General features: G+C 52.4%; 1 protein-coding gene across 2 annotated transcripts; it reads right to left on the bottom strand.

Moving 5' to 3' along the window:
- Positions 1–1,576: 1,576 nt before the first annotated feature.
- On the bottom strand, positions 1,577–23,682 carry PHLDB3 (pleckstrin homology like domain family B member 3). Of its 2 annotated transcripts, none has more exons than XM_042969541.1 (16): positions 23,588–23,682; positions 22,680–23,077; positions 21,827–22,009; positions 21,514–21,612; positions 19,969–20,097; positions 19,570–19,731; positions 18,482–18,592; positions 18,237–18,320; positions 17,770–17,880; positions 8,911–9,010; positions 8,663–8,753; positions 8,493–8,580; positions 8,148–8,204; positions 3,940–4,159; positions 3,236–3,321; positions 1,577–2,001 (listed from the first exon to the last, which is right to left on the bottom strand). In XM_042969541.1, exons 2-16 carry the CDS (start codon positions 22,938–22,940, stop codon positions 1,867–1,869), a joined length of 1,917 nt encoding a protein of 638 aa, XP_042825475.1. In that variant the 5' UTR covers positions 22,941–23,077; positions 23,588–23,682; the 3' UTR covers positions 1,577–1,866. The 2 variants fall into 2 exon arrangements, with proteins under 2 accessions (XP_042825475.1, XP_042825474.1); XM_042969540.1 differs by having other exon boundaries at positions 21,475–21,612; positions 23,588–23,681.
- Between the last annotated feature and the right edge of the window lie 455 nt (positions 23,683–24,137).

Raw genomic sequence — 24,137 nt, 5'->3', positions numbered from 1 at the left:
TTGTAAGATCGAGTTCCGCATCGGGCTCTATGTTCATCGCTCGGTGTAGAGCCTGCTTTGGATCCTCTCTCTCCCTGTCCCTCTCCCCCACTCATGTGCTCTCTCTCTCTCTCCAAAATAAACACACACACACACACACACACACACACACACAGAGAGAGAGAGAAAATTAACAATTCCTGCTCTTGTGAGCATTCAGTTTGTAGAGGGGCTGGGAATGGATTGATCCAAGAATCCAGATGTCTCGCACCTGGAGGTGAAGGCCAAGGGACACCGGGGATCCCTGAGGGCCTGAGGATTGGGGTGTTTGCATTCCCAGGACTCAGGAGCACCACATCTGGATCCTCAAAAAATCCTGCAACAGGACACCTAGGTCCTGGGGAAATGGGGACCAGAGGGACTGAGTACCTACTTCCAGAGAGGTCTTCCCAGTGGGTGAAGACCTGTCTCTACACTCTGGTGAGTGGTCCACACCAAAGTGAGTGATCCCAGGGGACTGTGGATCAAGGAGGGCTTCCTGAAGGAGGAGCACCTTGAGGAAGACCTTAAGAAAGAAGAGCCCTTTGTCTGCCTGTTCTCCACTGTCCCTCAGTTCTCAGCAGCTCTTTCTCGTCAGTTTATTCAGCTAGCAGACATTCCTTCAACACCTTGTTTGCACTTAGACCTTGTGCCAAGGACTCAGTAGTGACCCAAACAGCCCCAATCCCTGCCTCCTGGGACTCCCATTCAGCACAGGAAGACACCCTCATCAGCAGTGAGGACCCAGTGTCTTCAAGGCTGTGATGGGAGAAGCACAGGCAGAGTGATCAGGGCTGGCACAGAGGAAGCCCAGAGGAAGCACCTGTCTCAGCCCGGAAAGTCAGGGAAGGCCTCCTGGAGAAGGAACCACCTGAGCTATGACCTAAGTGATGAGTAGTAGGGTGGACTGAGTAAAAGTGCCTGAGCAAAAGGAACAGTATGAACAAAGACCAAGAGGTGAAAGGGAAGCATTTTTCCTCCACTTTCATGGAATGAAACGTGTCCTATGGTGCTGAGGACATGGCAGTAACCAGGACACCCCTGGTTCTGACCTCATGGGACTCCCAGTCCATAAGGGATGCAGACCCATTACCAGTGATGACCTAGGGTGTTCAGGGATGGGAGAGGGGAGCTCAAAGTGGGATGCCTGGCCCAGCTGAGGGAGCCACGAAGGGCTTCCTGAAGGAGGGGACATCCCAAAGAAGACCTGAGGAAGGAGGAGCTAGCTGGTCAAGGGCAGGGTACAGGGAATAATTATGTGCCAAGGCCTGGAGGACAGGAGCCTAGAAGTTCCTAGAAATTGCCAAGAGCTCAGTCAAGTCAAAAAGGGTGGAAGCAGGGGGGGGGTCCCACAAACTGAAAATAGCAAAATTACCAAAGACTAAAGACGCATGCCTCCCCATCCCCTTCTCCCCGCCTTGACCTTAATGATGAAGGCCTCCATTCCTAAAGAGAGGAGAACCGGCCGTGGGACGCTTCGCGCTCAGAGATACCTATAACTCGAACATCCTGCCTAGGAAGGGGCCCGGGACGCCTGTGCTAGAAACCACGGCAGCAATCACTGTTTTCCTCCGTGTTTAATTCGGTATCACAGGAGCACCAATAAATAGTTCCTTCCCGCCCCTGCAATCTTCCTCCTGCCCGGGGCAGGGCCCCTGAGGCTGGCTTCCCGTAGCGGGAAGGCACCTGCAGCCCCAAACGCCGCGGCTCGGCCCGCCGAGCCGCGGCACCTGCAGGATTCCCGGAAGTTCCGAAGGGGCGGGCCCGGGGCTTTTCGACAGCAGGCGAGGCCGTGGGCGGGGCGGGGGCGGAGCCTCGCCAGTACGCCCCCCGGGAGGGCGGGGCCCCTCAGGGGGCGTGATTCTCGTCCGCGGCGGTCACGATGACGTCCATCCAAATGCGCATGGCCTCGGGGCTCGGTGCCACCATGTAGAAGAGGCGTTCGTAGGTTTTCACGCAGAACGTCAGGCGAGGGTTGGGGCTCTGGAGTAAGCAGAGTGAAGGTGGTTAAGAGGGCATTTGGGTTCGAATCCCAGCCTTGCCACTTAAGTGCTGTGTGGCACTGGACACGTTACTTAGGCTCTCTGAACCAAGTCCCCCATCTGTCTTCGTAAATAATGCTACCTACCTCACTGGGTTATGAAAACCAAACGAATTAACATTTGGAGGCTTCGAATTTGGGGAGCAGGAGGAATTTAGATGGAGGACTCATGTCCCTTCTGTAGTCTACCTTATATATTAGAAATACAAGCTTTCAAATTTCCCCTTTCCAGAATCTAGGTTCTCCTGGTTTGTCACTGGGGAAAGCTAGTATCTACACTCCATTTACTAAGTACCTACTTGCCAGCCCTGAACTGAGTAAATCCCTTACACACCATTGCCTGCTGTTAACCTTCTCAACTCTGAGGAAACGGGGTTGAACTATGCCCATTTTGGAGGTGAGAAAAATAAAGCTGGCTAAGGGAAGTCACTTTCCTGAGGTCCCACAGCTGGGGTTCCAATCTAAGCTCTAAAAGGCCATAGTCAGGGCGCCTGGGTGGCTCAGTCGGTTAAGCGTCCAACTTCGGCTCAGGTCATGATCTCGCGGTTCGTGAATTCGAGCCCCGAGTCGGGCTTTGTGCTGACAGCTCAGAGCTGGAGCCTGCTTCAGATTCTGTGCCTCCCTCTCTCTCTCTCTCTCCCTCCCTTCCCTCAAAAATAAACATTCCTAAAAAATAAAAGGCCATAGTCGGTTGCTCTCCAGAGCTCTCTAAATACTATACCAGTTGCCAACATTTACATTTCTGGCACTGCACTTGTACCAGTTTCGAATTCCTGAGTCCTCTAGGGTAATAGAGTATGAAGTGACACCATGTGGCCCATTCCCATTTGGCAACTATGGGCAGAGGCTGAGAAACGATCATCTCCTTAAGATGGTCCCAGGCTGCCTGGGTCCTCACCCTGCCGTCTTCAGTCATTTATTCCCAGCTTGGCATCAGAGCCTGCCAAATTTTTGCTCTAGATCTTTTTTTTTGCCCCAAGACAAGTAACAGTGGCAGAGAGCCAGAGACTGGGCTGTTAATTTTTGGTTGCTACAGTGAGATGACCGGTGGGCTTTTGTGCTGGGTGGAGTACCCTGATGGTGCAGTCTCTGGGTGGCCTTTCCCAGGGACAAGCTAAGGTTTGACTGCAGGGGCTCTGACCAGGAGGGCAGGGGGGCACCACACGAGGGCTTCACCTTGAAGGCACAGCGTAAGTGGTCGTAATAGACTTCCTCTATGGCCTGGAAGTAGATGACGCCTTTGAGCTTGGTCTCTTCCTTGTCTGATGGAGGGAGGTGAGGGAGAAACAGCCAGTGAGAGGTTTGCATCTGTGCGTCAGGGCGGGGATGGCCAGACCCAAGTCCAGAGACTGGTGCTGGGGTGAGGGACTGGTGACAGAGTCTGAAGGTCCCTAAAATACCCTGGTTGGGAGGTGGGTGAATGTTGAGGTTGGAAGGGAGACGGACAGGACTGGGGAATGGGGTCTGGGGAGCTGGAATCCTAGGTCCCTGAGTGCCTTGGTCTTGGAGAAGAAAAGAGACTCAAGGAGAGGTTGAGAATCATGGACTCTCCTGGAGAGGGAGGGAGAGGGGCCTGGACCCCTGGGTGTTGAGGGTGGGGGAGGACCCGGACAATGTCGGTTCAGACTCTTCCCGGGTGTCTTAGGAAAATGGGGTCTGGGGGGCCAGAATTGTATGAAACTGTCACCCGTGTTACTGAGGAGGGCTGGGGGGTTGGATTCCAGGTTGCTCCTGGGGCTGGGGAGCCAGACTCGTGGGCTTAAGATAGAAGGGGGCGGGGGGTGGGGGGTGTCTCTTAGGCGTCTGGTGGGGAAGGCCTCCGCTGTGGCCACTTCCAGGGTCTTGGGGTCCCAGGTCCCAGGCGGCCAGGCGGGGCTTACCGGCGTAGTAGGCCAGACGGCGCGCCTGGCGGTCAAAGCAGAACCACCGTTTCTTCCAGGTCTTGATGCGGCCGCCCATCTTCACCAGGGATCCGCGGCAGCAGCCCCCCGACACCCTCACGTGCGGGCAGTTTTCCGGGTTGTGGCCCCAGCGTTCCAGGTGCTGCCTGAGATCCAAGACCCGGGGGCCTGGGGGGCGGGGTGGGGGCGTGGGCGGGGCCTGAGGAAGGAAGAGAAGGGGGCGGCTGACATCAAAGGGTCAGGGAGGGGGCGGTCCTGCAGCTCACCTGTGAGGCCCGCCACAGCCTTTCAACAGCAATATCCAGAGTGGCCATCATGAGAATGATCGTGACCTGGCAGCTACGTTTCTGGACCATGGCACCTTGCCCAGGGCTTTCTAGCAGCAACAACTTGACTCCCCAGGACTGCCCTTGGGAACCGGGCTACTAGGAGCCCCATTTTACAGATGAGCAAATTGAGGTACAAAAATATAAAATAATCCACCCGAGGTATCACAGGGCTTCTAGGTGGCAGAGCTAAAACACAAATCCAGGCCTTCCCGCCCCTAGAGTTCACTCTGAAACACAAGAGCTATGTCAGAGAAGTGAGGGAGCCCAGTGGGACCCTCATATCCTGTGCAACAGGGACCAAATAAGTGACCCAATACCTGAGAGCAGTTTCTACTACTATTGTGGTTATTCTTGTGATGAAATCAGCAATTCTTACCTGTGCTAAGCGCTTTATAAGGATAATCCCTCGGCCCCCTCACACTCTCTTGGGACGTAAGTACATTATTACCCCCATTTTATAGATGTGGAAACCAAGACTCAAGAGAGGTTAAGTCACTAGGCCCAAGTCACACAGCTAGAGCCGACAGAGCCAGGATTCACCAAGCACAGCGATCATCTCTGGTGGCCATAGAAGGGAAAAAAATTAAGGCAATGAAAGTGTCTACTGTTCGTAAGGCCCAGCCTGATCGCACCTATTCTTTTCCCTGCAAAGAATGGTATAATCCCCCACAGTCACACTGAGGCTCAGAGCACTGTGTCTCAGACTTGAGCGCACAGGCAGACCCCCTAGGAATTTCGTTAAAAATGCAGCCACAGGGGAGGGGTGGGGAGGGTGGCTGGATGGCCCAGTAGGTTGATCGTCCCAACTGAAATCAGTCAGTTGATTTCAGCTGGAGTGATGATCCCAGGGTCGTGGAATGGAGTCCCATCTCAAGCGTGAAGCCTGCTTGAGATTCTCTTTCTCTCTCTCCCTCTGCCTTCTCCCCCGATCCCATGCTTGCTCTCTCTTTCTCTAAAATAAAAACGATACAATTAAATTAAAAAAAATTTTTAAATGCTGCCTCGGGTTCGGTCAGGGGTGGGTGTGAGGTTCTTCATGTCCAACAAGCTCCCAGGGGTCAGTGCTGCTGGCCCATGGGCCACACCTTGGGTATCAAGGGCTGAGAAAACGAGTTGAGGAAACAGAAGTAAGGCCAGAGCACGGAGGGTTGAGAAACAGAGGAGACTCACTGCATGGAGATGGGGAAGGTGGAGGGCAGGTGCAGAGGAGCTGGAGGAATGCATAGGAGGGGAAGAAGCAGTTACAAGGTCAGCCAGCAGGGCCTGGAATCTTCTATGGGTCCTGCCGCCAAATCCAGACAGTGACACTAACGGTCACCAACGCGTATGAAAGGTCTCACTCCGTGTTCAGCACTGTGCGAAGTGATCACAGTGGTGATCACCTTCCTTCCTCTCAAAAACAAAACAAAAACAAAACAGAAAAACCAAAACCAAACCAAAACCAAAACCAAAACCAAAACACCGTCTATTGTCCCCATTTCCCAGATGAGGCAACTGAGGCTTCTAGACAGGCAGTGACTCACCAAGGTTACCCAGGTAGGACGTGGCAGAGCGGGGCCCCAATCCAGGAGAATAGACGGGCTCGGGACTCGCGACTCCACCGCTGCCCCTCCATGTCACCCCCACGGAACCCCTGCCCCTCTAGGAGCCTCGGTTCCCCTGTGCTGAAATTCGGGGCTATCACAGCACCCTCCTCGCGAGGGTGTTTCAAGGACAAGCTCTCCAGCTCTTGTTCAGGGTCCCAGCCCCGCGATCGGGCATGCGCACAAGAAGGCGGCCTGGGGTGAAGTTGGGGTGGGGGTGGGGGAGGCGCGACCAGGCACAAAGCAGGGGGCTGATGAATAAATGATGATGCTCCAAAGCAGGACTGCTTCATTTTTAATGAGGCAGAGCTCATGCCTGACAGCCCGAAGTCTCCACTGCCCTTCCCGGTATATTTTCCTCCTTGGCTCTTAGCCCCTGACACGCTGTTTATTTTACTTATTGATGCTGGTGTTTTTTCGATGTGCCTCCCTAAACGCCAGCTTCCCCCAGGGCAGAGACTGTCATTTGGGTCACTGCCGTACCCCAGGGTCTACCACACAGTAGGCACTCAAATATTGGTTGAAAAAAAGTAATAATAATAATAAGGAAAGGACAGATGGTTGAGAAAACAAAAAGCAGGTTGGGAGCAAAGTGATCATTTACGGGAAAAATAAATTCACAAAATATGGTTCGATCGGTGCACGTGGAGAAGTATAGAATAAGATTCGAAGTCTTCTCAGCAAGAGAAAACGCTTGGGCCTCCTCTTTGGGCCTCCAGAGGTACAATGGGCGACCCTCACTTCCCCCAGCGCAAAGCATTTGTATTCATGCTATTAGCATAGATAAAAATAAAATTTTAATGAGGAACAGTCAGCTAAATCCAGAATATGCAAAACTCTACAGGATACATGACTCAATTTTTTTTTTCCCACCAATAAATGGCATTGTTTAAAAAGTAGGGAGGGAGGATTCTTTTTTTTTTTTTTTTTAATGTTTTAATTTATTTTTTGAGAGAGATACAGAGCAAGAATGGGGAAGGGGCAGAGAGAGAGACAGAAAGAGAGAGAGAAAGAGACAAGGAATCCAAAGCAGGCTCCAGGCTGTCAGCACAGAGCCTGAGGCGGAGCCTCAACCCATGAACCTGGAGATCATCATGACCTGAGCCAAAGTCGATGCTTCACCGACTGAGCCACCCAGGCGCCCCGAGAGGGTTCTTAGTATTAGAGATTTGGGAGACATTTTAAACGCATTGTGTGTACTTTGTTTGGATCCAGATTTGAATAACCGACCATAAAAAGACATTTCGGTGACCATTAGGAAGATGTGAATATGGATCACACATTAGAATGTTACAGAATTATTAATCATCTCATAAAGTATGACAATGGGATTTTTGTTATGTTGAAAAGAAAACTTACCTATTGGAGATACACAGGTACGGACGAAATGATACAATGTCTGAATTTGCTTTAAAATATTCCAGTGCATGGGGTACTGGGTGGCTCAGTTAGTTAAGCGAGGGACTTCAGCTCAGGTCATGATCTCATGGTTTGTGGGTTCGAACCCTGCATTGGGGTCTGTGCTAACAGCTCAGAGCCTGGAGCCTGCTTGTATTCTGTGTTTCCCTCTGTCTCTGTTCCTCCCTTGCTTATGCTCTGTCTCTCTCTCTCTCTCTCAAAAATAAATAGACATTAAAAAAAAAAAAAGCTTTAAAATATTCCAGTGCAAGATGGGAAGTAGGTGAGGGATCAGTAAAACAAAGCTGGCAAGTCAAACAAGATTCAAAACTGATTATCACTGGGGCGCCTGGCTGGCTCAGTTGGTGGAGCATGCAACTCTCGATCTTGGGGTTGTAAGTTCAAGCCCCGCGTTGGGTGTGGAGATTACTTAAGAAAAAAAAATCTTTAAAAAAGGAAAAAAAAAAAGAAAAAAGACTGATAATCACCAAAGCTGCATGTTGGGTATACAGGGGCTTATCAATCTATTCCACCTCTGCATATGCTTGAATATTTGTATAGTGAAGTTTTTTAAAGAATCGAACACATTTTTAAAAGTTTTGCAAAGCCTCAGCATATAGTTGCCCTCATTCAACAGTAACTGCTGACGTTGTCACCTACTTATAGAAGAGGAAACTGAGGCACAGAGAAGTAGAGCATGTTACCCGAGGACATGTCATGGATATAGTGGGAACAGAAACCAGGCCTTTTTAGTTCCCCTCCCCTTGCCAAGGTCACTTTTCTATGCCTTCCGAGGAGAGGAGAGGGTGAGATAAAGGGCAGAGGCCAGGGCAGAAACAGAGCAGGGAGGTGAGGCTGAGGGCAGGGGTGGACTGACCATGATGGCAGGTACAACAGGGCCTGAGGAACCTTCTGTGCTTCTTCTCATCCCTTCCTGTGGGTTCAGGAGGAAGGACTCAATGAGGATGCTAACCAATAAGAAGTGGGGGAAAACTTACTGGATCCCTGGGTCTGAGGGGGGAGGGGCTGGGGGCCTGGACTTCTGGGTCTGAGGGAGGAGGGGCTGGGGGCCTGAACCCCTGGGTCTGAGGGGGGATGGGCTGGGGGGCCTGGATCCCTGGGTCTGAAACGGGAGGGGCTGGGGGCCTGGACTCCTGGGTCTGAGGGAGGAGGGGCTGGAGTAGGATCTCCCGACCCTAAGCAGGAGGGGCTGGGGTCTCACCCTGGCCTTGAGCAGTCGCTCCCTTTCCGCCACAGCCTGCTGCAGGAGCCGCTCCATGCGGGCGATGTCTGGGTGGAGGGCCCCACAGCTGGGAGGAGGGAACAGAGACCGGGGCAGGCTTCAGTGGCCTGGCCTCTTCCCATTTCCCCACCTTCTCCCTGACGTCTCACCTGTTCCCAGGGCCACAGTTGAGCAGCTGATAGAGTGGGTGTCTTCCAGAGTCTCCCGATGTTGCTGGGAGGGCCGAGCCCTGCAGGGGTCCTGGAAAAGAAGGGCTGGGGCTAGGGGACCAGGATGCTCCCTTGTCTAAGCACCCCCCACCCCTTACAGGCATCCAGATCGTTGCCAGGGGAAGGGTGGTGGTGGGGAAGGAGGTACGTGGGAATAATGGGGGGGGGGGGTGCGGGGAGACCCTCACCGGTACAGTGGAGGGATAGAGGTCGGGGGGATCCCCTCTGGCTCGCTCTCTCTCCCCTCTTCCGGGGCAGGCTTCCAGTCCTCTGGAGGCCGATGGAGCCCTACAAACAAACGCACAAGGCCCATGCACATAACAGTCTCAACTGTTAAGCCGGAGGACCGCCAAGGAAAACCAGTAGCTACTCGGCTCCTATCAGAAAGCCACTGTACATGTGATGCTGGGGAAAAGCAGCTAGTCACCAAGGACCACACAGGGCAAGGCGCGGAATGGCAGAGTTAGAGACAGGAAGTAGATTCGTGGTTGCCAGGGGATGCGGGAGGAGGAAATTGAGGGGTGACAGCTATAGGGTGCAGGGTTTCTTCTGGGGGTGATGAATATGCTATAAAACGGATCGTGGTGATGGCTGCACCACTCTGTGTGAATATACTAAAAACCACTGGATTGTATACTTTAAATGGATGAACTCTAGGGGCACCTGTGTGGCTCAGGTGGTTAAGCGGCTGACTCTTGATTTTGGCTCCGGTCACGATCTCACAGTTTGTGGGTTCGAGCCCGGTGTCGGGCTCTGCGCTGACAGCACGGAGCCTGCTTGGGATTCTGTCTTCCTTCCTCTGCCCCTCCCCTCCCCTGCTCGCTCTCTCTATCTCTTTCTCTCTCTAAATAAATAAACTGGTAACCCAGGCTGTGCCCAGGAGGTGGACTGATGGATGGAAACAAGGGTGGGAGAGTCATCTCCCTGAATATCCTGCCATACCCTTCAAACATTGAACAAGGGGAATTTTGGCTTTAAAAAAATAAATAAACATAACAACCCAATGTAACCTGTGCTCCTGGACCAGAAAAAACTTCGGTTTTTGCTAGAAAAAACAACGGTGGAACAGCTGACTAAATACGAATAGGATCTGGTTATTTTACTAGTATTATCTCAGTGTTAGTTTCCTGAATTTGATCACTGCACTGTGGTTATATAAGAGAGTGACCTTGACCTTAGGTAATAAATGTAGGAAGGGTTTAGGAGTAAAGGGGAATCATGCTGCAGAGAAAGATAATAAAGTGTGTGTGTGTGTGTGTGTGTGTGTGTGTGTGTGTGTGTGTGTAGAGAAAGGATAAGAAAGCAAATGTCAAATGTGGTAAAATGTTAATTACAGAACCTGAATGCCAGGTGTACAGGAATTCCTTCTATTTCTGCAGTTTTTCTGTCTTACATTACTTCAAAATAAAAAGTTACTAAAAAATGAAGACAAACTTATTTGACAGTGAGAGAGAGACAGAGAGAGAGAGAGAAAGAAAAAGAAAGAAAGAAAGAAAGAAAGAAAGAAAGAAAGAAAGAAAGAAAGAAAAAGAAAGAAAGAAGAATGAAATCATTCTAAAAAGAAAAAACAGGGTTGCCTGGGTGGCTCAGTCTGTTAAGTGTCTGACTCTTGATTTTGGCTCAGGTCATGGTCCTGCGGTTGGAGAGATAGAGCCCTGCATCGGGCTCTGCACTCAGGGTGCAGAGCCTGCTTGGAATTCTCTCTCCTTCTCTCTCTGCCCCCCCCCCCCCCCCCCATGCTGCTGCTGCTTTCTCTCTCAAGATAAATAAACTTAAAAAAAAAAAGAAAGAAAGAAAAAACAGCAACTCTGCATAGATAATAAGGAATGATAAAAATAGGAGCGCCTTGGGGCACCTTGGGGGATCAGTCAGTTAAGCATCCAACTTCAGCTCAGGTCAAGATCTCACAGTTCGTGAGTTCGAGCCCCGTGTACAGCTCTGTGCTGACAGCTCAGAGCCTGGAGCCCCATTCAGATTCTGTGTCTCCCTCTCTCTCTGCCCCTCCCCTGCTTGCACTCTCTGTCTCTCTCTCAAAAACAGACATTAAAAAAAAATAATCATAAAAGCTCCTGGCTGGCTCAGCCAGTGGAGCAGGTGACTCTTGATCTCGGGGTTGTAAGTTTGAGCCCCATGTGGGGTATAGAGATTACTTAAAAATAAAAGTTTTTATTTGTTTTTTTAAGTTTATTTATTTTGAGACAGAGAGAGCATGCACATGTGCACAAGTGAGGTAGGGGCAGAGAGAGAGGGAGGGAGAGAGAATCCCAAGCAGCTCCCACAAACCACAAGTTCATGACCTGAGCCAAGACTAAAGAGTAGGACGCCCAACCAACTGAGCCACCCAGGCGCCCCCAAAATAAAACCTTTCCTTAAACAATGATGTGTGGGTTTTTTTAACGTTTATTTTTTTTTTTTAGTTTTGAAAGATGGAGAGAGCCTGAGCAGGGGAGGGGCAGAGAGAGAGAGAGAGAGGGAGACAAAGAATCCCAAGCAGGCTCCGCATCGTCAGCACAGAGCCCCGTGCAGGGCTCAAATTCCCGACCGTGAGATCACGACCTGAGCCAAAATCAAGAGTCGGACGCTTGACCCACTGAGTCACCCAGGTGCCCCCCAAATAAAATATTTTTTAAAAGAATAATAAAAACAATACACGGCATAATTTGAGCACCAGCAAGGGTACTCACTGCTGTAGATCACAACTCATCAAGATATTTAATCTGTGGGGCGCCTGGGTGGCTCAGTTGGTTAAGCGTCCGACTTCGGCTCAGGTCATGATTTCGCGGTTTGGTTTATGAGTTCGAGCCCCGCGTCGGGCTCTGTGCTGACAGCTGGGAGCCTGAAGCCTGCTTCGCATTCTGTCTCTCTCTCTCTCTCTGCCCCTCCCCCGCTCACACTCTCTCTCCTTCAAAAATAAATAAACATTAAAAAAAAAAGATATTTAATCCGTGAGTTAGTAACAGTAAAGGAAGGCAAGTCTCTCGACAGAAGTATTGCAATGAATTGGTGAAGAGGAACAACAGACTAGAATTTTAGCACTTGAGACCCCTCATAAACTAAAGATGGAGGCACCCATGCCAGAAAAAGAGAAACAGGTGCACGGCGCCCAGCACAATGCTGACCCTGCATCTGCTCAGGGCCCCACAGTCAACTTTACAGGAAATACAAAGAGGCAGAGAGGTGACAATGACCCCCACGAGGCAATCAGCAAACCCTGCCTGAGAAACTCCACAAAACGCCCATCTGGCTTCCTCCCCAAGTAAACTGCCAAGGGGACAAAAAAAAGAAACAGAGGGGAAGTCTATAGATTTAAGCATACAGACACTTAAAAAAAAAAAAAAGAAAAAGAAAAGAAAGAAAAGACAGAAAGAAAGAAAAAGAAAAAGGAAGACTAAACTATAGTGTGTAGGGACACACACTTAACTGATGGAACTTTAAAGCAAAGAGAAAGACTATAGATACTGTAAAGCTCAGGCTGGTGGCCATTCTCTAGGAGGCAGAGGGGGTCATCATTCAGGGGCATGCGGCGGGTTTCCGGAGCAGCTGTTGGGTCTACCTCCTGACATAGCTGGCAGTTCCAGAGTGTTCCCATGTAATCATTAAGCTGTGCAAGTGTTCCACGTGATTTTCTACACTCATGTTATCTCTAACAAAACAAAACAAAAAAAAAGTTCCAGGGCGCCTGGGTGGCTCAGGTCATGACCTTGACGATTGCGAACTCGAGCCCCGCATTGGGCTGTCCGCTGTCAGCACAGAGCCCGCTTCGGACCCTCTCTCTCTCTCTCTCTGCCCCTCCTTGGCTCACGCTCTCACTCCCTCTCTTCTTTCTCTCAAAAATAAACATTAAAAAAAATTTTTTTAAGTTTGAAAAAATAAGAACTGCGAGTATTTATCAAGTGCTCATTATATGCCTAACGATGTACCTGGCACTCCGCAGAGCTACCTAAACTTCTAAAAGCCCACAGGGGGGCTCCTGGGTGGCTCAGTCGGTTAAGCATCTGACTTTGGCTCAGGTCACGATCTCACGGCTTTGTGAGTTCGATCCCCTCATCGGGCCCTGTGCTGACAGCAGGCAGCCTGCTTGAGATTCTCTCCCTCTCTCTCTGCCCCTCCCCGCTCACGCTCTCTCTCTCAAACATAAATAAATAAACATCAAAAAAAAAAAAAAAAAAGTAAAAGCCCAAGGAGCTGGGAAAGTTTCGTTCCCCTTCACAGGGAGGAAACTGAGCCCATGTCTGTTCACTCTTTCCTTGCTTCAAAAGATGTTCCCAGCACATCCTTGCTGAGACCTAGACACCTGGCACTGAGGAAGTGAGTCGGCAAGGTGGACTCAAGCCTTGTCTGCATGGCACTTATGTTGCAGGAACTAAATAAACCATCACACAAGTAAGTGCATCATCAGAAATTGCTGTGAGATGGGGCACCTGGGTGGCTAAGTCGGTTGAGCGTCCGACTTCGGCTCAGGTCAGGATCTCACAGTTTGTGAGTTCAAGCCCCACATCGGCCTCTGTGCTGACAGCTCAGAGCCTGGAGCCTGTTTCCGATTCTGTGTCTCCCTCTCTCTGTCCCTTCCCCACTCATGCTCTGTCTCTCAAAAATGAATAAACGTTAAAAAAAAAAAATTGCTGTGAGCAAAGATAACAAGGTGTCAGAAAGGAGGATCACCTTCCAACTGGAAGGGTGGGTCTGGATGTTGACCCTAAGGCCCAAAGAATGAGAGTTGGCCAGGGAAGACTGAGGGGAACAGTGTTTCAGGTAGAAGCAGCGGCAAATGCAAAGGCCCTGAGGCAGGAGCAAGTATGGGATGTTGGCAGGTCAGCGCTCCTGCAGCTCAGCAGAGCGTGTATGGGGGGCAGTGGTGAGAAGCGGGCAGGGGCCACATCGTGGAAGGACTCATAGGCTGAGGTGAGGAGGCCCAGAGGGCCGCTGACAGCTTTTGGTGGGGAGGACTGAAGGAGGAGGGGTCGCGATCGCTGGCTGTTGTGTGGGAAACAGATTGCTGGGAGACAAAAAGTAAGGTGGAGAGAGCTATCAATGAAGAGGCTGGTCTAGGGTCCCCAAACCAAAGATGAGGGTGGGAGTAGGTGGAAGAAGGGCACTAATAATTATAATACTACTAATAATTGTAATTATAATCATAGTAACAGCAGCACATTCACCGAACACCTACTGCGTGCCAGGCATCATGCTGAGCACTTTAGCCACTAACCAGTGGGTTCTGTGATTCCCATTCGGCCGCTAAGTAAACTGAGGCAAAGAGACATGTCTCAGTTCAACCACCTAGGAAGTGGCAGAACAGCTGGACCCAAGCAGGGTCAGGACTCTCAGCTATCACGTGATCCTGGGAAGGTGGGGGGAGGGTTGGATTTGGGAGGGATTTAACAGGACCTGGAGGCACAGAGAGGAAGGAGCAAGGAAGAGTATTATTTGTTAATACTCTTCATTTGTCTGTGTTTACCTGGCTGAGTAAATAAATACTCCCCGGGCTCATCATGTGCCTGGCGGTCCCCAGCTGCTCCCTCCGCTAGCCATGTTGCCCACTTGGATTCTGAAGGATTCCTGAGACACCCTTGCCTCCTGAAAGGCATGGGCCGTGGAAACAGGCAGACCTGGTTCAAAGCTATCTCCGCCACTTCCTGGGGGTGTGACCTTGGCGATTCCTGTCTTCTCAGGCTTGATTTCCTCTCTGTAAAGTGAGTGCCGTCCCACCACCCTGCTGCTGCGGTTGGTGCAAGGATGATGTGAGTGACCTCGTGCAGAACACCCAGGAGAGGGCCTGGAACGTTCCCCCAGGTGACATCCAGGCGCAAGGTGGGTATGAGATCCACGCAGTGGGTATAGGGCCCACGGGAGCCAATAGCTCAGGTAATAACTCCATAGGAATGGACAGGGCCTCCCAGCAAGTCTTTATAGATATGCAATTTACTTCTAAGGATCATAATTACCCGAGGTCGTGTTGCCTGGCAACCCAGTTGTCACTTCACCTTTATCAGGTTGCCAGGGGAACCAGCTGGAGAGTTCATTTCCCATAGGGAAGAGCTGCAAACCCTTCACCCAGATAATAATGGGACCTACTTCTGGGGGTTCTTCTGAGCAAAGAAGGAAATATTTTTTATAGATAGATTTATTTCATGATATATGTATTAGACGGTACCATGTAACACTGCCAATATATGACTGCTTCTCACTCCCAAATAATAGCTTCAAAATGATAAAATGGCTTAGAGGGCACCTGGCTGACTCAGTTGGGTAGAGCATGTGACTCCTGCTCTCAGTGTGGTGAGTTCAAACCCCATATTGGGCGTGGAGCTACTTAAAAAGAATGAATGAATGAATGAATGAATGAGTACATAAATAAATAAATAAGATAAAATGGCTTAGAGCAGACCCTGGCCTACCTTAAGCCTTCAAAAATCATGACTGCTGGGGCGCCTGGGTGGCTCAGTCGGTTGAGCGTCCGACTTTGGCTCAGGTCATGATCTCACGGTTTGTGAGTTTGAGCCCCGCATCGGGTTCTGTGCTGACAGCTCAGAGCCCGGAGCCTGCTTCGGATTTTGTGTCTCCCTCTCTCTCTGCCCCTCCCCCACTCACACTCTCTCCTTCTCTCTCAAAAATAAACATTAAAATTTTTTTTGAAAAATCATGATTGTTACTAATCAATAAATACTATATATTACATATTACATGCTGCATATAATTATATCAGACAATACAATAACGTTAATAATAATTAATATTAACTAATGGTATCATTTTGTGTACAAAAAAGGACACATGCACACACGGGTATTCACAACAGCACTGCGTAAACTACAAAAGCCTCAAATCCCCAAAGCCCCATTGAGGTCAGGCTCAATGCCCCCCCGTGCAGACTTCTGTACCCCACCAGAGCCTGGAGCGGTTAATGCACTGAAAACAGTGCCTGGGTTCAAACCCCATCCCTGCTGCATTCCAGTGAGATAATTACCTTCACCTCCCTGCCTCCATTTTTTCACCTATAAAAAAAATGGAGGCAAGAACCCACCTGGTAGTATCATTGCAAAGACCAAATGACTGAATCCATGCGAAGCATTTGAAACAGTGCCTGGGGGGCGCCGGGTAAGCATCGGACTTCAGCTCAGGTCATGATTTCATGGTTCCCGAGTTCAAGCCCGGCATCGGGCTCTCCCCTCTCAGTGCAGAGCCCGCTTTGAATCCTCTGTCTCCCTCTCTCTCTGGCCCTCCCCAGCTCACGCGCACCCTCTCTCTCAAAAATAAACGAACATTAAAAAAAAAAAAAAAAAAAAAAAACATAAAGATAAAATAAAATAAAACGGTGCCTGGCACACTCCAAGGACTCAACAAATGTCAGCTGTCACCATTACTATTGCTTATACTGTTGTCGTTAGAGTCATTAAAAATGATGAGGAGTTCTAAACGTATCAGTGGAAAACAATCTCCATGGTAGAGTGTGAAGTTAGGAAAAAAAAAAAAGTTAGCCAACGAGTGGCTGATGTACACATTTTTTATTTTTATTTTTTTTAATTTTTTTTTAACGTTTATTTATTTTTGAGACAGAGAGAGACAGAGCATGACCCGGGGAGGGTCAGAGAGAGGGAGACACAGAATCTGAAACAGGCTCCAGGCTCTGAGCTGTCAGCACAGAGCCCGACGCGGGGCTCGAACTCACGGAGCGCGAGATCATGACCTGAGCCGAAGTCGGCCGCTTAACCCACCGAGCCACCCAGGCGCCCCACACACTCTTTAAAAAAAACGCTTACGTGATATGCCAATGTCTAAGCGCTTACGACGCGACCGCGCCCCTGAAACAAAGCTTTTCACCTAATATTCACCCCTACCCCGTGCCCACCTCTGACACTCTCTACTCTGTTTCATTTTGAAGAGTTAGCAACAACCTCTTCAACGAATGTTGTAACCCGTTAATAAGTGGGGACCCCCAGCGTTAGGGAGAGCTGGAAGAAGGCATACCCAAGAAACAAGTAGCTGTACCAGGGAGGGGGGCTAGGGCCAGTGGGGTGGAGAGAGGAGGCCTTTTTATCAATCTTTTAAAATGCTGCTTTTAAAATGCACTCCTGAGTGAAAGGGGGAACACTTCTGCACTGCTGGTGGCGATGCAAACTGGTGCAGCCACTCTGGAAAACAGTGTGGGGGTTCCTCAAAAACTGAAAAATAGAACTACCCTACGACCCAGCAATTGCACGACTAGGCATTTATGCAAAGGCTACAGGTGTGCTGTTTCCAAGGGGCACACGCACCCCCATGTTTATAGCAGCACTAGCAACAAGAGTCAAGTTATGGAAAGAGCCCAAATGTCCACTGACGGATGAATGGATAAAGAGGATGTGGTATCTATATACAATGGAGTTATTACTCGGCAATCAAAAAGAATCTTGCCATTTGCAACTACGTGGAGGGAACTAGAGTGTGTTATGCTAAGCGACATTAGTCAGAGAAAGACAAATATATGATTTCACTCATACGTGGAATTTAAGATACAAAACAGATGAACGTAAGGGAAAGGAAGCAAAAATAATAAGAAAACAGAGAGGGAGACAAACTGTAAGAGATGGTTTGAACAATACAGAGAACAAACTGAGGGTTGCTGGTAGGGTGCTGGAGGGAGGGGGATGGGCTAAATGGGTGAGGGGCATTAAGCAGGACACTTGTTGGGACGAGCACTGGGTGTTCAATGTAAATGATGAGCCACTAAATTCTATTCCTGAAACGATTACTACACTATATGTTAACTAATGTGGATTTAAATGAAAAAAAAAATTCTATTAAAAAAGTAATTAATTAATTTTTTAAAATAATAATAAAAATAAAATGTCCTCCTGGAGGCACCCGGTTCCATTTTGCCAGGGGAGCGGGGGGGAGGGGGGGATATCAGGCAGAAGAAAGAAAATCGATACGGGAAGCTTGAGCCTCATAAAAATTAAATTAAAATATCCCTCGATCACGCCTCCCTGTCCCCCATGCCCCCGTGGCAGAGAGAGCCACCGTGAAAGTTCTGGAGACGCAGTGACAGGAAGACATGGGGGGGAAGGTACCTGCAGAGAGCTGTGCACAGAGAAGAGGCAGGAAGAAGTGGCGGTGGCAGTGTGGGCGGCGGGGTCCTGCAGCACCAGCAGCTGGCGGTCTGTCTTCTGGGTGAACAGGAGCTTCAGGAGAGGGGGCTGAAGGTTAATGGGAGCCACAAAGATCACAGATGACCCACCAGTTCCCAGATGCTCTGGCTCATGGCTCCAGCGTCAGCCCATCTCTCAGACGGAGAAACAAAGGCTCAAGGTGACAAGAGAGCGAGACCCTGGTCTTAGGGAACAAGGGCTCTGGGCAGAGACTGTTTGTTGGTTCCCTGGGGGGACGGAGGGGGGATTCGGGGCCTGAACTCCTGGGTCCCAAAGGTAAACGCATTTAGGGGGCTGAGAAATGCAGATCCCAAGGGAGAAGGGGTCTGGGGGCCTGGACTCCTGGGTCTGAGAGGGGAGGGGCTGACAGGTGCAGGACATCCCCTTACCTTAGTGAGGGCCTGGCTGGACTCAGAGAAGTCCCCTCCAGGGGTTCCCTGAAGGCAGTTAAGCTGGAACAGTCGGCTCCGTTCCTAAGGGAGAGCAAAGTGATCACCACTTCCCATATCACAGTCGAAAGGGGATGCCCCAGCAGCCTTCCCTGACGCCAGGAGACATCCTGGGGTGCCGCGTGGCGACGGGACGCCCCCAGAGGGAAGTGAGGACAGCTGCACGGGCCTCCAGGAGGACTTACCTGCGTCAGGGCCTCAAGGGCCTCCTCCTTCTTCTGGCTCAGCCCCCTGCTCTCAGCTGCCATCTGCTCCCCCAGCGCCTTGAGCTGCTCCTCTAAGACCTGGATCCGGCGCTGCAGGGCACACCCGAGTGACCTGGTCACTCAGCTGCCCCAGGGCTCCCGGCTGGCTCCCACAGAGCCAAGTCCTCCTCGAGAGCCCGGGGTTTGTCGGACCGCGTAACAGAGACCCTGGGACTTGGGAGCTGGGGGCTCAGAGTTGAACTTCCTGGTGCCCTCTTCCCTTTTAGGGGTCCAGAAGAGACCTGGGGTGGGTTGGAGGGGCTGGAGGGTCCGATGTACAGATAGAGACCGAGGGAGACAGAGACCCAGACAGAGTCGTGGTGAAGAGAGAAAGAGACAGAGAAACAAACCGGAATAGCTACAAAAAAGAAGGACCGAGATAGACCCCCAAGAGAAAGATGCAGAGAAAAGAGACAAGATGCGACACAACGGAGACAGACAGCAGCTGTGTGAGACAGGAAGGGAGAAGAGACAGTGACAGGAAGAAGATCCAGAAGTGGAGGTGGGCAAAGGAGACCCATGTCAGACCCTTCTAATTGAAAACTTTAGAAAACTTTGTGTTAAATATAGTCAAAACATGTCACTTTTTCCAGTAGGACCTGTCCGACCATTGAATACGAAACTCCCAGAGAGGGCCGGCAGGGTTCTCTTTTTGGACTTGGGTTTGAGAGGCAGAGAACGCAGTGGCGAAGACCGAGTAGGTTCAGATCCCAGCTCTATCCTCTGCAGACTGAGTGACCTTTGGAAAAGATTACTCGAGCACCTTGACCTTCAGTTCCTGTACTTATAAAGTGGAAAGAAGGTAAGGTGTGCCTCCTAGGATTCTTGAATGATTCAATAAGCAAAGACTCATGAAACATTTAGGACCGTGCCTGGAACATAGTAAATGCTCCATAAACATCAACGCTTGTCCCTGCTCCAAAGAACGGGACCCAGGCGGGAAAGGAGGACAGAGAAAGGGCCAGTCGTGGAATGGAGGAGACAGAGGGCAGCAGTGAGGGAGGCAGGGCCAGCCCGGCCCGACTTACCCTGTGCTGCGCCACGCTGGCCTGAAGTTCCCGGACCTTGGGGTCCAGTGCCCAGGCCCCGGGGCTGTCCCGGTCCTCGTCCTCCCGCCGGCTCTCCTGCTCCAGCTGCTGGAACTCTAGGTCCTCGTAGGCATGCTGGGCCACATCCAGCTGTTCCCTCATCTGTGGGTGGGAATGCAAAAAAAGACTGGGGCCCAGGAGGTAGTGGGCCGGGGCCAGGAGTCCCGGTCAAGGAGGTAAGAGGGACCTGGGGATCTAGCCTCCAGAGTCCTGGGGCTTACAGGGCTGGGGCCTGAACTCCTAAGGGAGGGAGGAGGGGACTGAGGGCCTGGACGTCTGGGTCCGAAGGAAAGAACGGCTCAGACCCCAGGTCCCCGAGTGTATCTGGAGGAGCCTCACCTCCTGCACCCCCTGCAGAAGTCGCTCACGCTGGTCCTCTGGCTGTGAGTCGAGTTGTCCCTGGGCCTCCTGGAGTCGCTGGCGAAGAGCCTCCACCCGATCCCGCTCCTGGCTCAGTTGCTTCTGTTCCTGAAAGAACAGCCGGGCTCTGAGCCACAGTCTGGACACAGGAAGTGAAACAGAGGCCAGCCCAGCCAGAACTCAGAAGCCTGCCTGGGTGCCAGGGCCAAGAGTGCAGGGACCCTATCTGTCTGGTTCTGTCTATCTGTAACGGCTGGGTCCGTTACACTCAGAACAGACTGAGACAATCAGGGCAGTGGGGCACAGAGACCGGGAATCGAGAGTCGGGAGCAATTTCTACAGGGGTGATCCAAGACTTCCTGGGTGGGAGGAGTTTAAGGTAAGCCTCAAAAATCAGGGAACATTTAGGGGCGCCTGGGTGGCTCAGTCAGTTAAGCCTCCGGCTCTTGATTTCGGCTCACATCATGATCTGATGGTTTGTGGGATCGAGCCCCACGTTGGGCTCTGTGCTGACAGTGCAAGCCTCCTTGGAAATCTCTCTCTGCCCCTCCCCTGCGCACGCTCTCTCTCAAAATAAATCAACTTGGGGGCGCCTGAGTAGCTCAGTTGGTTGAGCATCCAACTTTCGATTTTGGCTCAGGTCATGATCTCACAGTTTGTGGGTTCAAGCCCTGCATCGGGTTCTGTGCTGACAGCGTGGAGCCCACTTGGGTTTCTCTGTCTCCTTCTTTCTCTCTGTCCCTCCCCTGAGCTCTCTCTTTCTCAAAATAAATAAAGAAACTTTAAAGTAAATAAATAAACTTAAAAAAAAAAAAGAATGAGGGGCACCTGGGTGACTGACTTCAGCTCAGGTCATGATCTCAGGGTTCGTGAGTTCGAGCCCAGCATCAGACTCTGTGCTGACAGCTCAGAGCCTGGAGCCTGCTTGGGATTCTGTGTCTCCCTCTCCCTCTGCCCCTCCCTCACTCATGCTCTGTCTCTCTTAAAAATAAATAAAATTTTTTTTTAATTTAATAAAAAAAAGAGAACGAATAGGTTCTTAAAGAATTTACATACAATATCATAGCTGGGATCGGTGTTTAAAACTGGGGACAGGGAAGCAAATTGGGGGACAGAAAACAAAACGGGAAGATTAATCACTGCTGAAGCCGGTGGGCACAACCACACGGCCACCATCCGACTATTCTGTTTGTTGGTTTGACATTTTTCCCAGTATGACATTTAAAGACCAAAGAGGCGGGGCGAAAGGAAGACCCCACTCCCACAACCCCCCCCCCCCCCACCCCCGCCATGAGTCAGGTTCTAGAATCACGGTCAGGGAGGGAGAAGGAAAACAAGTACATCTGCCCATTCCCCACCCCACCCAGACCAAGTATCCCCACTTGGGGAACGGGGATAACCCTGGGGCTCGGGTCCCAGGAGCACCACCAGGAATATCCGTCCCACAGGAAGGAAACTGGTGGTGAAGGTCCAGCAGGACCAGACCTGTTCCCGCCGTTCCCGGCTGCCCTGCTCCGTTTCCACCTGCTGTCCAAGCAGCTCCCGGAGTTGCTCCTCCTCGCGCCGGGCAGCCACTCGCTCCCCAGCCAGCTCACCCCGCAGAAGGGCTACCTCCACCTCCATCTGTGGAGAGAATGCAAGGACTGGGGCCCAGAGGCCTGGGTCCGAGGACGGTGTGGAGGCGGGGCACTCGGACGCCTGGGAATCTTTGGATTCGGAGGGAGGATAGGGTCGGAGGCCTAAGAATCCGATTCCGCAGGAGGAAAGGCCTGGGAGCCTGGCCTTGAGGGCTTCCCTGGAGCTGGGGCCAGACTTCCCACGAGATCCACGGCCTCACCTCGATCCTCAGCTCCTTCCTCTGGCGCTGTAGCTCCTTCACTCGCTGCTCCATCAGGGCCACGCGGGTCAGTGCCTCCAGCTGCTGCTCTCGAAGCCGCCGCGCGGCCCCTCGCACCTTCTCTCCAGGCTGGGTGGATGCGGGGGCCGTGGCCGGGATCTGTGCTGGGGGCGGAGCCTCCCCCTGAGGTTGAAGGGTGCGTGGTCAAGAGGGGAGGCCTCACCCCTCAGCCACCGGGTAGGTCCGTTCCCCACCGCATTCCCCGGACTGGGGGTCCTGATCAGCCCCAGTCAGTCGCCACGCCCGGTTATTCAAGTGGGGGAGGGCGTAGGTGCGGTGTCCCCCGGCCTGGGAGGAGGCCCAGGGGCTGGCAATAGGGGAGGGGGTATGTGGCCGACTCAAAGAAGGTGCCTTTTTGGATACCCAGGTCCCATTCCCGGCGCTGCGTTTTCATAGGCCCGGATCTCTGTCTCTCTGGCTCTCTGCCTCTCTCCCTCTCTCTCCCTCTCCCCCCCCCCCCCTCCGGGTCTGAGTCTTTCCCTCTGTTTGGGCTTTGTCTCTCCGACTTAGTATCTGTCTCTATCTCTGAATCGCTAGGTCTGTCCCTCTCAGAGTATGTTCCTTTCTCAAAATTTGTTTCTCTGAGCATCTCTGTCCTTTGTTTCTGGGTTTCTGTCTGTGTCTCTATCCTCATCTCTCTGAGCCTCTGTCTCCGGTCTGTGTCTCTGTCTCTTTTGGGTCCTTGTCCTTGTCTCCCTGTCTCCGGGTCTCTCTATACCTGTCCCTCTGTCACCCGCCAGTGCCTCTCTCTGGGTCCCCCCGTGACCCCTCCTTCGCCCTCCAGGTGCCTCACCGCGTCGCGGCTGCTCTCCGTGCTGCTGCCTTCTCCCACTTCTTCCTCTTCCTCAGCCTGCTGCTCAGCTCCTCGGCCGCTGGGAAGCTCCTTCACTCTCTGGGGCTCCTCGGGGGCCTCGGGGACCTCGGGCGCCTCCGGCTTGTGGGCGTCCCCCGCGTGCACCTGGGGCTGCGTAGCCCCATGGGGCCGGTCCTCCGCGTCGCACTCCGGTACCGGAGGCGGCTGGCACCCCTCCTCCGGGCCGCTCGGCGTCCCCATGGCCGCTTCGGGCTCCGGCGGAGTGGGCTGGCCCTTGCGTTCCGGGGGCGTGGTCTGGCAGCGTGGGGGTGTGGCCCACGAGGCCAGAGCAGCTCCCGACCGCTCGGGCGCGTGGAAAAGAGCTCCAGGAGGCGGGCCTAGGAGATCAAAGACTGGAACTGAGCACTCGGAGGCGCGGCCTGGAGTTTCTGGGGGCGGGGTTCGATGGCTCCCAGGGCGCCACACCCCCGAAGGCCAGACCGGAATTTGAGTCGGGGTCTTAGCACGCCCCCTACTGGCCTCTCCCTCCTACCCAAGGGTCTAGCCTCGGACCCTCCCGGCAGCCCCTCACAATGCCTTAGACCACCCAAGAGCGACCCCATCTCCTTCTCCCTCCGGGACTCCGGCGTCCGGACTCCCGTATCCTCCTTTCCCGAGCCTGGGAGACTTGGCTCCGACTCCACCTGAAGGGGGAGTAGCGCCCCTGCCTTCTCACTCAGGGATCTGGGAGTCGGGGCTCCTTGTTTCCCTCTCTACGCAAACCAAGAGTCTGCGTCCTCTGCTCCTCCCCGGGGCTAGATTCCCAAACTGCAGCCTCCCTCCTCCCCCGAGCGCCCAGAAGGCCGAGCTTCCAGCCCCGTCTTCCCCCGCAGCCCCGGCCCCCTTACCAGCTCAGGCTTCGGCGCGCTTCCCTCTGCGCTCCGGGCGCTGCCTTTTCTGTCTAGAGGACAGGTGGCTGGGGAAGAGGGAGGAGAGAAGCTGTTCTGTCCCCCTCCCCAGCAGCCCGGAAGTGGAGGGGGGGGACAACAGGTCCAACAGCTCCCGAGGGAGGAGGGAGAGACCAGTTTGCCCCGCCCGCGGCCGCGGCATCCGGCCATCCCGGCCCCACCGGCCCCACCCTTGGAAAACCCAGCATCGCGACCCCCCACTCTGCCTCCAGTACCCCCCCGCCCCGTTCCCGTCCCCTAAAGGGCTACTCGTCTTGATCACCTATGTATAAATGCCTCCCTAAGGCCCAGACCCCGGGAATCCTGAAAGAAAAGGGGGGGGAAGGGAGATAGGGGCCTCTCCCCTCTAATGAGCCCTTTAGAAGGGCTCCGACCGGTTTGGGGAGCTGGGCAAGGGGAGGGGGTGCCCTGAGCTGAGTCAGAGACCCGCCCACAGACCGGGAAAGTGTGCCCCCCCCCCCCCATCTGTTATGGGGTGGAGGGCAGAGGT

Source organism: Panthera tigris, chromosome E2 (genome assembly GCF_018350195.1).
Source record: "Panthera tigris isolate Pti1 chromosome E2, P.tigris_Pti1_mat1.1, whole genome shotgun sequence".
Taxonomy (NCBI): domain Eukaryota; kingdom Metazoa; phylum Chordata; class Mammalia; order Carnivora; family Felidae; genus Panthera; species Panthera tigris.
This window is presented reverse-complemented; position numbering and strand designations above follow the sequence as displayed.